Genomic DNA, 13,668 nt, shown 5'->3' with positions numbered 1-13,668 from the left:
ATCTGGGATTTGGCTGACTTGTTTTGTTTAGTCACTAATGATATTCCCTGTCAGTCGGTCTATAAACGGTTTTGCCCACGATTCTACCAACTAACGATTCGATCAATGTTTCTGGGTCTCAGTTCTGTGATCCTGCTCTTGCAGTTGTTACAGGCAAGTCGTCTGCATTTCGAAAAAATTACAAGAGACTAAATTGATTTGTACATATTCAGGTTCAGGGTGTTGCCAAATTCACCAATGTCCAATGTCTAAGCCTTGATCAAAATTTCACCACCTTCTCCCTGTGTCGTTTGTATGCAGTGAAGCGCGACGTAGTCGAGATGAGCTTGCGAGCTAATATAATCCATTTCCCCGAGATTCCCTTAGAGGTGAGTTCTTTCAAAAGAATTTCAAGTATTGAGTGGAGGTTGAGTCTGTTTCTAGATAGAACTTAAGTTCATATATTCGAAATTTGAAAGAATTGTAAGTTTTTAAGGGCTTTCAAAATTATGATTTCATAGTATGGCTATTGTCTTCTTTTTCTATATCCTATTTAATTTTCTTTAATGTTTATGTGTATCCACAATTCTTAGTCTTCTGAAGATTCTTAATCTCTTCTAAAAACATTTTATTTAAAATAAAATTTCATAACTTTTTAGATAAGTGAACATTTAGAATACAAAAATGTAAACATATCTGATAATAGATCAATCTTATGGGAGAAATATATGTAAATTTGTCAGATAAAGTTCTTAGATCATTAGAAACGGTCAGTGACCTTATAGCTAAAAGACAAACTAGGTCTATACAGATTTCTTAAAGATAATGAAAAATGATTGGAAATCGTTTTTAAACGTTGTTTTTGAAATTTTAAAGCCAATCATTGTTTCGGTTCAGCAATTCGAGAAAATATTAAACATTTTCATGGATGACTTAATTCAGCTAATAGACAAGAATCAACAGACGCAATTGGCTTAAACGTTACCAATTAAAACTAATGGGAAATCGATAAGCTGCTATATAATCTAGCCAAGACAACCATTAGAAGATATTAGAGTAAGGTTTTCTAATTAGTTTTTATTTTTTTGATATTGCATGCGCAATTTTAAAAATGTCTCACCAAATGTGGGGATTGTCTATTGAAATAAATCAAAGTTAATATTCGAAATTCGCGCATGTGGAAATACTTCGGTAATTTGATGGGCCTTACACCTCTGAGTTTTGGGATGCGTTCCTGTGACGGATCTTGGTAATCACACGTTTACGTAGGAGGGCCTGGCGTTCCATTGTACTGTCCTCCATGGTGTCATCGTTCAGCTGCCGCTCAAATTCATCATCGGGAATGAATTTCATCTCCAGTTCGGGGTTTTCAGATACTGCCTGTATGAGGCTCTTCCTGACCAGGCGCAGTTGCTTGCGCTGCGAACGACGGTTTGAGGCATTCATGTCCAGTGACTTCTTGGCCAGATCAACCAGGGAGGGTCTAGGCTTCACCAACATGGGCTCCTGCAATTGAGTCTTGGCCATGGATGCGTTGACCTCGAACTCGTCCTGGTCAAACTCAACCGCACTATCGCTGAAACTCAATTCGGAATTGGATAGAGATGAATACAGAGAACCACCATAGGCAGGGGCCAAAGAATCTTCAGGTTCATTTTGTTGGACACCAGTAGCAACCTTTTCATGCTCAGCGTTCCATGGAAGCGTAGCCTTCGTCTTGGACCATAGAAGCGAGAGAACTGGCATCATTATTTCCCGAATGCGATTAATCATTTGTATTCCAATGGCCAGGCAATCATTCATTATACGTTCCCTTCCATTTAACAAGAAATTATCGATCTGCTGCTGACGCGTGGACAGCAATGGACCGACAATTGCATCATAGACCCAAACACTCGCCTTCGGTGCAGGCACAACCATAAACAGTACCAGGAGTAACTTACTGGGACTGTACAGTGGCATCCAGGAACAGAAGAAATCCACAACATACTCCAGACAGATCAGCAAGGCATAAACTATCCAATACTTTGACCAAGAGCGAAACTCCTCCACGCCATTCTTGTTCAGTGACCTGTAGGTGCAGAAAGCCGGCCACAAAGTGCCATTTATGAGTATCAGGAAACGCGTCAGAATGCCCAGAAAACACATTTTAGACTAGATAAAACCGAAGAGTTAGAACTCGATGTTAACTACAAAAATTTTGTTACTTTTATATTTCGAATAAAATGGGAATTTTGTAGCGACAATTGACAAAGGGGGAGAGTTTAGAAAGTGAATGAAATACTGCCAAATGTTCATATACGTATGTATAAAGCAGCACCTACTAATTTTTGAGTTTAGTTCTTCTTATTTAGCAAAGGATTCCAATCCCCAAAAGTATTCCTGCCATCACCTTTAGAATGTTACCTCTGTATGATGCTTTTTACTCAATACTTCAGCCGTTTAATAAATTTGTCTTTTGTTTTTCAGATGCGCATGCAATTGCTGAAACGGGCCAGTGGGTATAAGCCATTCCTCTATGATGTCAGCCAGCGAAATGTCTGCGAATATCTGCAAAGACGCAATCATCCGTTTGTCAACATAATACTAAACAGTTTTGCCAATCGCACAAACATCAAGAAGTGTCCCTTGCAGGTAAGTGAATCTGATCTTAAACTGCCAAAAGGATTCTTAGTCATTTGGTCTTCCTTTTTTGTTCTTAGCACGAATTGGTTTTGGAGCGTTTTCGTTTTCCTGTCAAGGCCCTGGAGATGTTACCCTTGCCCACTGGCGACTATGCCCTCTATACCACATTCAGTTTCGATTCGATGGAACGGGCCTGGGTCAAGGCATATTTCACTTTGACAGAATTTCGCTGAACAAAGCCAACTCGAATGTATAAGCGAACGAGTTATGAGTGAAAATTAAAATACATTTAATTAAAATACTATATGAATGTCTTGAATGAATAAGAATATGAATATAAATACATGTAATAAAAATCAATCGCAGTGCAATAAACCAATTTATAAATTACACATAAATTTTGTAATCCAAGCAAAGAGAATTGAAATAAATTTTGAATAATTATATTAAAAACAATTAGCTTTGTGTAATCAAATTCTTACACGTGTAAATATATTGCACAATAAAAACCAAATGAGATGATAATTCTCATATGAAAAATGGTTTATTATTGAAAACGATTTAAAAACTGCAATAATGCCCAAACACTTGGTCATCAATTTCGGGCCAACTAACTGCCAACTACCAATCGAGAGGTGGGGGAAATTTCGAATTGGAGCCTGACCAACTCTCTGACTCTCCGATTGCCTTTCGCAAGCCCAGGAGCCAGAGCCAGGCCAAATGTTGCCAGCAAAGACAAAGCGTCATGTGTGCCAACTTATGCATATTTATAGATTTGGTTTTCAGTCTTTTTTCTCAATATTGAATACCCTCATCTGGGGTATATATCATTTGCTAATGCCTCTTGTTTGAGTATCTCTCTAAATGTAGTTTCTCAGCGTATTTTTGGCACTAAACGGCTGATCGGCTCGTATCCTTTTTAGATAAAGCTGTTTAAATATTTGTGAAATTTTCAAATATTAATTCATTTATTTAAATGCTGTATATATATAAAAACGTAGAATTTTGGTGGTGTTAAAATAAATGTTTATTTAAATTAAAATAAAACCTAGTTAATTATAAAATTAAATCAAAGGCAATGGAAAGGTAAGAAATTCATCCTCTTTTTCCCAATTTTTCATTTAACTTTTTTACTTAAAAACAATTTCAAAGAGACAATATTGAAACCAAATTCTCTCATGCGAAAACTCTAACTAAAGTTGATTTACATATTTAAATTTATCTTATCTTTTAGTAGCTATCCAACAATATTGCCAAACCAGAGATTCGTCTGATATCGAATTTAGCTATATCCAGTTTCAAGTCAAGTTGAAGAAGATTCAATTTTTGGACCGAAATATTCCAAATATAGTTAAATAGGAAACACACGAAATTTTAATGAATAATAATGAATAAGCGTTTTTTGCAAACCAATCAAATGTGTATTGTTTTTGATCATAATTTTTTTTTTTTTTTTCTTAATTATTAAACCATTTTAATAACAAAATTTACTGCTTCTTTCGCTAACAATCATTTTTATAACAATTTTTTTTAGTAGTTCCCTCAAAGTTATCTGGATAATTTCATCACAACAATATTTTAGTCATCTTATAAAAAATACTTCAATAAATTTGTTTTTATTATTATTACTTTTAGTAATATTTCAATTTGCTGTGCCTTCGGATGGCTACAAAAATCCAAATCAGTATGAAAAACAAGAGTGTCTTATATATAAAAGTGGCCTAAGTTTAGTAATAAGATTAACACAACAGCATTATCCATTTTAATTTATGAAAATTGTTACCAATTGGCTATAAAACAAAGAAATAAATAAGTTAAGGCGTCTCCTTCAGAGAGAGAGAGTATAGAAATTTAGTATAAATACTAAGTTGCTCCATCTCGTTGGTTATTTTTACTTATGCTTTAAACAAAACCGCCAACAACAACCAAAACAACAACAAAACGACTGCAAAGACCCAGTTTATGGGCTGAGGTTTGTAATGCAGCGGCACCTTTTCGCCTTCGTCTTAGTTGGAGACGCTTGGCTCTGTTTCTTTTTTTCGTTTGTTTGTTAGTGGGTAACTAGGTAGCCCAATAGTATTTGTTGTTGTTGTTGTTGATAGTGCTGTTAAAATAATCGATTTTATGAGCCGAAATGCCGAAATTTTCATTGAATTTTTGCCAACTTAATTTATGCACATTTCTTCAACTTGTTTCCAATTTCATATTCATATTTCTTTCTGTATACATTTGCTACAATTTCAAACCTGATTAGTAGAGTTTATGTGTGGCTTATATGTATTTTTTTATATATTTTATTATTACATCATTTAGTTGACCAAAAAGTTTGACAATTTCGTAAATTTTGTGAGTGTTTTTTTCTTCGGTTGGCGGATTTTTGTTTGCCGCGATGTTTGCTCAATTTCTAGCGTGAAATGTTGAGAAAACAGAAGAAAAAAAAAAAAAAACACAAAAATATTATGCAAATTGTTTTTTACGAGTTTTCTTTGTTTATTTTTATAGAAATTTAAAAAGGTCTCATAAATATCAGCTGACTGTAAGTTTTATGTTTTTTATGTTTCATTGTCGATGTTGGCGCCTCATTAAAATCGGTCAGTTATGACTTTTGTGGTGTGCGGGGGGACTACATACATACATATCAGATGAGAGAGAAGTTGAATCTGAGTTCAATTTGTGGTTAAGCAACCTCAACATCTGGACAGGGTTATGCGGGGCAAATGACATTGACCCCTTCGGATATGACATGGATTAATTGTCTAAAGGGAGCGGGGGAAGGGAGCGAATCGAACAGATGGGGGAGGAACAAATCATCATTGATTAAGCGGAATGCATATCTTTTAAAGGTAAACCCAAATGCAACCTTCGTGTAAATGATGTGGACTGGGTTAACTGGCGTGGGTAGACACCCAGACGACCAGCATTGTCTCTTGGAGATGCCAGGCCTTGAAAGAGTTCAATAAGAGTCCAGAAGCATAGGAAATAAATTTGATTTAGTTTTCCAACATAAATTGACTAAAATTATTATATTCGCAATTGCCCGGAAATCGTGGCAACAATTGAAACAACAATTTCATGCTTCAAAGCAAATCTGCCGCAGTCTCTGGAACCATCAACGAGCAACGCCTTTCATCCATCTAAGCCAATGCCTTTCCAGCATATGAGCTCATTGTTTAAACTCTCCTCTCCTTACCATGTTCTTGCTACGCAAAGAGAAATTAATTAGTTAGAATATACGACGAACTTTTTTGGGAATTCTTTCGTTGGGTTTAATTAATCAAGCAGTTCATTGCCATTGGCCAGGTCTAGATCATTTTGTTAATTTTAATCGATGAGCTGACACATTTTGTGTGTTACATTTTAACACTCGAACACTTAAATGATGAACCGCAGAGCTGCTGCTGATGATCGGTAGCGATTTGTGTGTGTGTGTGTGTGTGTGTGTGTGTAATTACACAAAAGCCGCGTCACTTAGACAAAAGGCGCCACAGAATCGATAAACGCAAAACACACATGCATATTTGTTACACTAAGCAAAGTGACTCGTCCTCGTGCTAACCCTCCCTGCCCATTGTCTCCCCTTGCGTTTGAGTAATTAATGAATAACAAAAGACTGAAGCAACGAACTTGCTCCCTTTGGAAGCGTGTTGCTGCTCCTGCTCGCCAAATTGGATGAGTGTGCAACAAGAAGTGTTGTTGTGTCCACAAATGTGAAAACAATTTTAATGCAATTAGCACACTATTAATCTTGATCAAAATCGAACATTATTTCTTGTTTTTTCACCCCCTCTTCCCCACCCTGTTTAACGGCAATCGCTGTAAAAATCCAGCTGCAGGCAATTTGTTCTTTTCCCCCCTCATTGTTGTTATTGTTATTGCTTACTTCAAAGGAAATAACTCTGGTAAGTGAACCCATTTTTGGGTTGTTGAGTTCAACAATATTTTACATTAACAAAAGGATTGAATTCTTTATTTATTAACTGGTCCTTTATTTATTAAACAAATATACTATGAAGTAGAAGAGTCGAACTTTAAAATATCAAAAGCGTCTTCCAATTTCGAACCAAGAATCAATGATTCAGCAGTTTAAATGAATTGTGTTATTTGATTATTATATTGAGTAATGCCTAAATTGTAGTTCCATTGTAATTCTCTTTGTTCTCGGGTAATCGAATTATCTCAAAACTGTTTAATTCATTTATTAGGAAAATATGTTTATCTAAAGTTATTTTAGGACTGTCAAGCAGTTAAATTAACATGGGAATAGAAAATCATTATTTATTATTATTCTTTCAACAATAGATTATTTTACTTCAAATTAGACCTGGCTCTCACATAGAACAGGGATTATGTTCCTAGAAACGCCTAGTAAAGTGAATCTGTAGGCTTTATACAAATGAGGGGATAAGTTCCCAGACTCCTGTAGGTTCAAGTTGCTTTTTATGGCGGTTAGTTCGTTAAGTTCTATGTCATTTCGAATTGGTCGCTTTATCTATCTATTTGCCAACTAGTGTGGACAGTGAACGATAGTCTTATTTTCGAATTATTCACCAGTAACTAAATGGTTTTAGTATATAATGGAAATATCGTTGTGCCAATTGCCGTCTCAGAGGGATACAATACGAGAATGGATAAGAATATTGTCCCAAAAGACTTATTCGAAGGCGGAAATACTTCAGACAATGCTCTTCTCTTGTAAGTCAAACTTTAAGATTAGAATTACATCTATTATGAATCTAAAGACGGATTAGGTTTGAATTTCAGACGATCCTTAGTCTTGCTAAATCCTTATCCTTATCCTAATCTTTGCCGCCAGCAGGTTAACTTTGAATGTTGAAAACTTTATGAGCATTCCTCGATCGAAAAAAGTTTTTTAATTCATAATTCCACTTTCCGTTTTCAAATGATAAAAGGGTAATTATTATAGTCCTTCAAATTTAATCTTTAAGATTGGGGTTTGGGGCATGTTAAAAAGAAAAAACGGGTCAAGCAGATTAGCAATCGTATAAGACTGGGTTAATGTTAAAGGCTCTCGAATCAAGCGAGGGCCAGAAGCCTTCTCATAATATACATGGACCTAAAGATATTGTTTGTTTCCTTGTTCTATAAACATACGAAATATATGAAGAGATAAATTTTAAAGATAAAAAGTGATAAGGATAAAAGGTTTAGTGATGATTTAAAGATATGCAAATTACTTGTAACAAAAGATCCTGTCCAATTTGTTTGACTGTATTTGATTGAATATCCTATTTTGCAATAGATTTGTAATGTATTTAAAGCCAGACGATAATAGTTTCTCTATAAATCCAAAATCATTCGAAACCTATCAACTGAGAACTCAATTCATTTCGAATCTATTCATATGTCTACTAAATAATGTTTCATCATTGAATTTTTGTGTTAACTTTTCAATTTTTTTTTGTTTTATTCGTTTTGTTTGCTTATTGATTGCTTACAAAGGCGCGTGGAATATTTAGTTAATTTGCTTATCAAGATAACACACAATGCTCCCCCGCCTAAAATGTTACAAAGAAAAAAACTGACAAACAAAAAAAAAAGTAAGTCAATAACTTTTCTGGGAGTTCCTTAGCCTTTTCTTGGGGATGAGTATTTTTCTTGTTTTTTGTTGCTGTTTTTACCTTTTCTCTTGATTCATTTAAATTTGGGTTAATCAGCGATAAAGAGCGCAATGCCATCGACGACGCCCCGAAAACATGATGCAAAAATTATTTACATATTTTGTAAAAAAGAAAAAAACAACAAAAATACATCCATACATATACATACATATGTATATGTATGTAAAAATTATTAATAATAATACACACAATTTATAAATCGGCTTGTCTGTAGCTAATTGTTTGCCATTAATTTGCATGCGAAAATGAATTGTTTCGAGTGTTTTTTTCTTCTTATTATTATTATTATTATTTTTGATACTTATTGTTATTGTTACTTACTTCCTAGGCAATGTGTTGATAATGACTGTGATGATGATGAGCTGACAGCACCCCCTGCCTGCTTGCCCCACCCCGCTAAAAACACTCTCGAATTGAAGTTCAAGATTTTGCAATTGACCCACAAATTAATTATGCATGCAAATGTTGGTAATTGAAATCGGATTTTTGCCTTTTACATTAGACAAACAGACGTATACGTAATATACACATACACACACTTCAGCATAGTGGTGGTTTATTTCCGTCAACATTTCAGTTATTAGACACAATTACAATTAATTTTCGTTTCAATTTCAATTTGAATGGGCCAGGCTACTCGAATCGACATTTGACTGGGAACTATCGGAAATTATTTTTTCGGATTTCTTTCTTATTGTGTTGAAAGGTCTTTTGATTTGTATGAGATTTTTGCTTCAGATGGTTATTGCTGATGGGTTTTTAATAGTTCCCCTTGTGTGTGTTTGTGTGTGGCCAAATGTCATGAGCGTACATTTTGGCAGGGTCGATGATTGGCTTCAAGCTTACTTGGCCAAATATGCGAGAGAAATTATGAATTAGCTCAAATAAATGTGGGTCAAGAAACGGTAAATAAAATAACATTATCTAGTAGTTTCTTTCTGTCATCCTCTCTCCTAGAACAAGTTGTAGTATTGCCTTGAAAAGTTGGCCCTGATATTCACTTAATCATTCTATTAATGTACTGGCTTGTGTTTGGTCAAAACATTTTACAAATTCCCTTTTAGAGTATATAACATTTTCCAACGAAAAAAAAAAAAAAATATTGTTAACGCTTATAAAGACTATCCAAATGCTACCTTCAATCGTGATTCAGGTTTTCTTTGTATATTTTGGCATAGTGCGTCCAGGATGGTGGTCGTTTCGTTCGCTGGAAAGCAAAAATCCCGCATTAATCGATCAATGGCTTAAATATTGGATTATATTTGGCATTTTTCAAACATTTGGCAGCATTTCAAACATTTTGTTAGGCTCGCTATCATTCCACGACGAAGCAAAACTCATTCTGGCAGGATGTGTCTGGTTGACCCATCCCTATGGCATTGTGCGCCTCTATGAGTGCATTGAATCCATTTTTCGATTCGCGGAGCCAATAATCAATAACTTTATAGTGAAAACTAAATTCTGGTTATATAAGCTCAAGCAAAAAGAATCCAATATTTTGGTAGACACGGAGCGTGAAGATCTTAAGGACTTTCTGTTTGAGGAACAAGAATTTAAGAAGGAACTCGTCCAGGTAATGGGAAAGCACTGGGACCTGGAGCAAGATCTCGTTAAAACATTAAAACAATATGCAAAGCTCTTACCAGATCCAGAGACCTCTGAGGAGGCCAAAAAGGTGATGGATTCTCTAGACAATGTTTTCAAAATGATTGAATCTCATTCTGCTGAGATTAACTAGGAATCAGGGCGGCTTTTGATTCTATAAATATATTCTTAAAAATTCTTTTTTAATTGAAAGCAAGTTGCCTCTGATTCTAAAGCTAAACTAATTGTGAAAATTTATACATATTATATTTGTCTTGAAGACATTATCCTTATGGTTTCATCTCTATTAATTCACTTCTTCTTTGTATATTACGGCATTTGGCAGCCTGGTTGGGCCACGATTCGTGCTTTAGAATATGGCAATGAGAGATTAATTATCCAATGGCTTAAATATTGGATTATTATAGCTATTTTCATATTTTTTGATGATATATCGAGTTTTTTCTTTGGCTGGCTTTCATTTAATCGTGAATTGAAGCTTATTCTCGCAGGCAGCGCTTTTCTAGCTGGCAGTGTGCCCACTCGACATGGTATTGTGCGGCTCTATGAGAAGTTGGAACCCATTCTAGACTTTATGGATACCAGTGCAAGGCAGTTTATATTCTTGGCAAAGTCTGCATATCATGGCATTAGACAAGCCGAATGGAAATTTCTAATAGCTCCGGAAACTGATTCTTTGGAGGATTTTGTGTTTGATGAGCAACAATTAATCTTGGAGACCTCAAAGCTATGGAATGAGCAATTACTGATGGAAGAAGAGCTTTACGAGAAGCTACAACATTATGCCACTATAGTTCGAGGGATACCATCTGAGTGCAAAGAAGTAACTTCATTGGACAAACTTATGGAGGCCCTTTATAGTAAAATTAAAGGGCACTCAAATTAATGGCTTATGCTTAGATAGTACAAATAGTAAGATTTAAGTTTTAAATTATGTTTTGAATGAATAAATCTTTTACATTCAATTAAATTGGACAAACTCATTTGGAGTCTGTGTCATTTGAAATCAAAAACCGCATGATTCACCCCAAAAACGACAGGGTCTGTGACTGGTAACAAGGCCTAATTAGCTGTGAAACACACTCTGTCAGTGCCCAAACGAGATCCCAGCCATTTCGAACCCATCTCATCTACAAACCAAATACAAATATGTGTCAGATACCAAGTACCTGGCTGGTTGGCTGGCTGGTCAAGTGCCAAATGCCTTCTCCTCGATTTTGAAAACCCGTGACACTAAACTCGTTTCGGGTTCAATAATTTACACGATCTCCAGCAACCCCAACATCACCATTCACAGAGATTGGTAACCAACAACAAAAAACGTGTCAAATAATATTTAATGCACTTCGATGTATTTGGGAAAAAAGGCAAATGCCTCGGCAATTTCTCGAGGAAGATCGTCAGCGACAGAATGTGAGAAAGCCAGCAAAAACAAAAAAAAAGTGTTTTTGACAATAAAACCAACAAATTTAAGACAATGTTAAACAAATGCAAAGTAATTAACACGAAAATCACATAAAAGTAATGAGTTCAACTTGCAATTCCAGCGAAAAGAGTGAAACTCGTTGCAAGTTGCAAGATACACTGCCTATGCCAGGGGCCGGGGATGCCCAGGGAGACGACGACATTGTGTAGCGGGTGGAGGGGGGAAGAAGGTAAAACAAGAAATGTCACAGCTCATTAATAGATTTCTATCGGTAGAGTTAAATGTCGCTTGGCGCGCAAGAAAAAAAAAAAACAACTACCACAAAAAAAGTCGAGCTCACAAAGTGAAAAAATAAACCTAATGTTGCGCTTAGTTCCACGCGTGTTTGCGGATATTATATCGAGATCCAGATCTATATCGTAATTGTTGTTATATAAGGCATGCAAAGACAACAGAGTAACATTAACACATTTGCAGCTCATGGGCAATTTGGGTCAGGTGGCCACTTCAATGATCATCATCGGACTCTCATCTTCATGATCATCGTCTTGAGGGGGGAACTCAGGTGTTGAGTCATCGATATCATTTGATTTGAATTGATTGACGGTTCATTGCCATTTCACCCAAAGCAACAACACAAATATGTACATATGTTAAACGGCTGCTGGTCTTACGTCGATTTTTACGAGAGTTCACTGTGCCCAGAATTCCCACTCCATCAACATCAGCGAACAGCCAACCGAACACTCATTCAACTTCAGCTCATTGATATATATCTACATTGATCTCAATCTCAATATTGTCGCAATGTGTGACAATTACATTAAAACCTTTTTTTCAGCTTAATTGTCTTTCTTCTTAATTGGCCCACTTTGATTTGAAAACATTTTATATTTTGTAAAATTTATGACCGTGTTATATCGTTTACTTATTAATTTTTGTTTTGTTTTGGTGGGGGAGTTGTTAAATTATGCCTTATCAATTTCACATAAAAAGTTGATTGAATTTTTTCATCCTTCTGATGTTGATTGCCGACTGTCTGCCATTGAACTCGGGTCGCTTTATACGTATGAAGTGCATAATCAATATCATTCAAAATCAATCTTTGTCGTATTTTTTGTGTGTAAATTACCTTCAGATTAATCTTAATCGTTATGTATTGTAGATGGGCTAAGACGGAAGGGGAAGTGACTTTTGTATTTGGGTATTCTTGCTCATCATGAATATGTCTGTGAATATTCTAGAAGTTAAATAAATTTCCCGAAAGCATTATAAAATTTGACTTCTCTTTCAACTTTCAAATGTAACCGCATCAATTGAAGAACTCATATTAGGTAAGTATTACATAATCAATATATGCTTTAAATGGAAATACATAAGTAATTAAGAAAGACTGTTTTATTTAATTAACAAAACTTTTTGTTATCAGACCAAGTAACAAATGATTATAATGGTGTACGAGGTAATATGGTTTATTATATTCCTGGTTTAAGCTCTTCAGATAGGAAGAAGGAATCAGAGTTGTCTCTTTTAATTGTCATCGATATAACAGCGTTGATCGATGTCGATCGTTATCGATGTAACTTGATCGCCATGGAATACAGGTTATCGTTTATACAATAGGGGTTTATATGCGTAATTATTAATGCAAGTATATAAGGATCATTATAAAAGTAGACAAAATGAATCATATGTAGCCTAACACAATGGTTATCAAAACTCAAGCATTAACGATTGTTGAAACTTTCAATTTAGTTATACATACATTTAGATCCTATGCAAAACCTATCCACCTAATCCGTTTGGTTTTTATTAAGGATTTGAATGTTGGAAAAAGAAAAATCGAATAATTTCGTATTTTTGTTTAAGAAAAGAAGACCGAGGCAGCCGAAAAGAGTTCAGCACTTGGAACAAATTGCTGTTCTAGAAGCCCATTATGAAGCAAGTATGGACCTAAGGCATACAACTCTGGGGCACAGCATCTAACTCTAAAATTTAAATTCTGCAGCGATGCCCGGACAAGGTTCTACGCAAAATCGTTTAAGGACCTCCTTACGTCAGTCATCCATCCTTAACATCCGTCAGTTAAGTGCGAGATCCGGAAAGAAGACACCCACGTGACCTGCCGTTTGGACCAGAGATGAACTGGTGATTCTCCACCCCCATATCATGAATACTTTTGATAATATTTACTTATTCTTTTTACAAAATATAAGTTTGTAGTTTTTTTATTAAGTTACAAAAAGAGCGAGGAAAATAACCCAATCTTAGGTCCCATTTGTATTATCTTAAATATGACATTTTGTATTTGAGTAACTTTTGAATGTAATATAAATATTACCAAACAGTAGAGAAAAGGGTATATTAAAGTCGCTAATATGTTTGTAGCGTTCT

General features: G+C 35.2%; 2 protein-coding genes across 3 annotated transcripts; one reads left to right on the top strand and one right to left on the bottom strand.

The window, feature by feature from the left end:
• Positions 1 to 72: 72 nt before the first annotated feature.
• On the top strand, positions 73 to 2,837 carry LOC137576827 (uncharacterized). 2 transcript variants are annotated; one of them, XM_068290153.1, is made up of 4 exons: positions 73 to 153; positions 213 to 368; positions 2,449 to 2,613; positions 2,682 to 2,837. In XM_068290153.1, the coding sequence occupies exons 1-4, from the start codon at positions 106 to 108 to the stop codon at positions 2,835 to 2,837; spliced, it is 525 nt and encodes a 174-aa protein (XP_068146254.1). In that variant the 5' UTR covers positions 73 to 105. The 2 variants fall into 2 exon arrangements, 1 of the variants encoding a protein (XP_068146254.1); XR_011032322.1 differs by lacking the exons at positions 73 to 153; positions 213 to 368; positions 2,682 to 2,837 and adding exons at positions 2,220 to 2,281; positions 2,357 to 2,389 and having other exon boundaries at positions 2,449 to 2,475.
• On the bottom strand, positions 1,037 to 2,246 carry LOC137576826 (receptor expression-enhancing protein 3). Its single transcript, XM_068290152.1, has one exon. The coding sequence runs from the start codon at positions 2,125 to 2,127 to the stop codon at positions 1,186 to 1,188; it is 942 nt and encodes a 313-aa protein (XP_068146253.1). The 5' UTR covers positions 2,128 to 2,246; the 3' UTR covers positions 1,037 to 1,185.
• Positions 2,838 to 13,668: the final 10,831 nt, after the last annotated feature.

The sequence above is a fragment of the Drosophila tropicalis genome, unplaced genomic scaffold (assembly GCF_018151085.1).
Source record: "Drosophila tropicalis isolate 14030-0801.00 unplaced genomic scaffold, ASM1815108v1 contig_593, whole genome shotgun sequence".
NCBI lineage: Eukaryota > Metazoa > Arthropoda > Insecta > Diptera > Drosophilidae > Drosophila > Drosophila tropicalis.
Note: the sequence above shows the minus strand (reverse complement) of the source record. Positions and strands in the feature narration are given on the sequence as shown.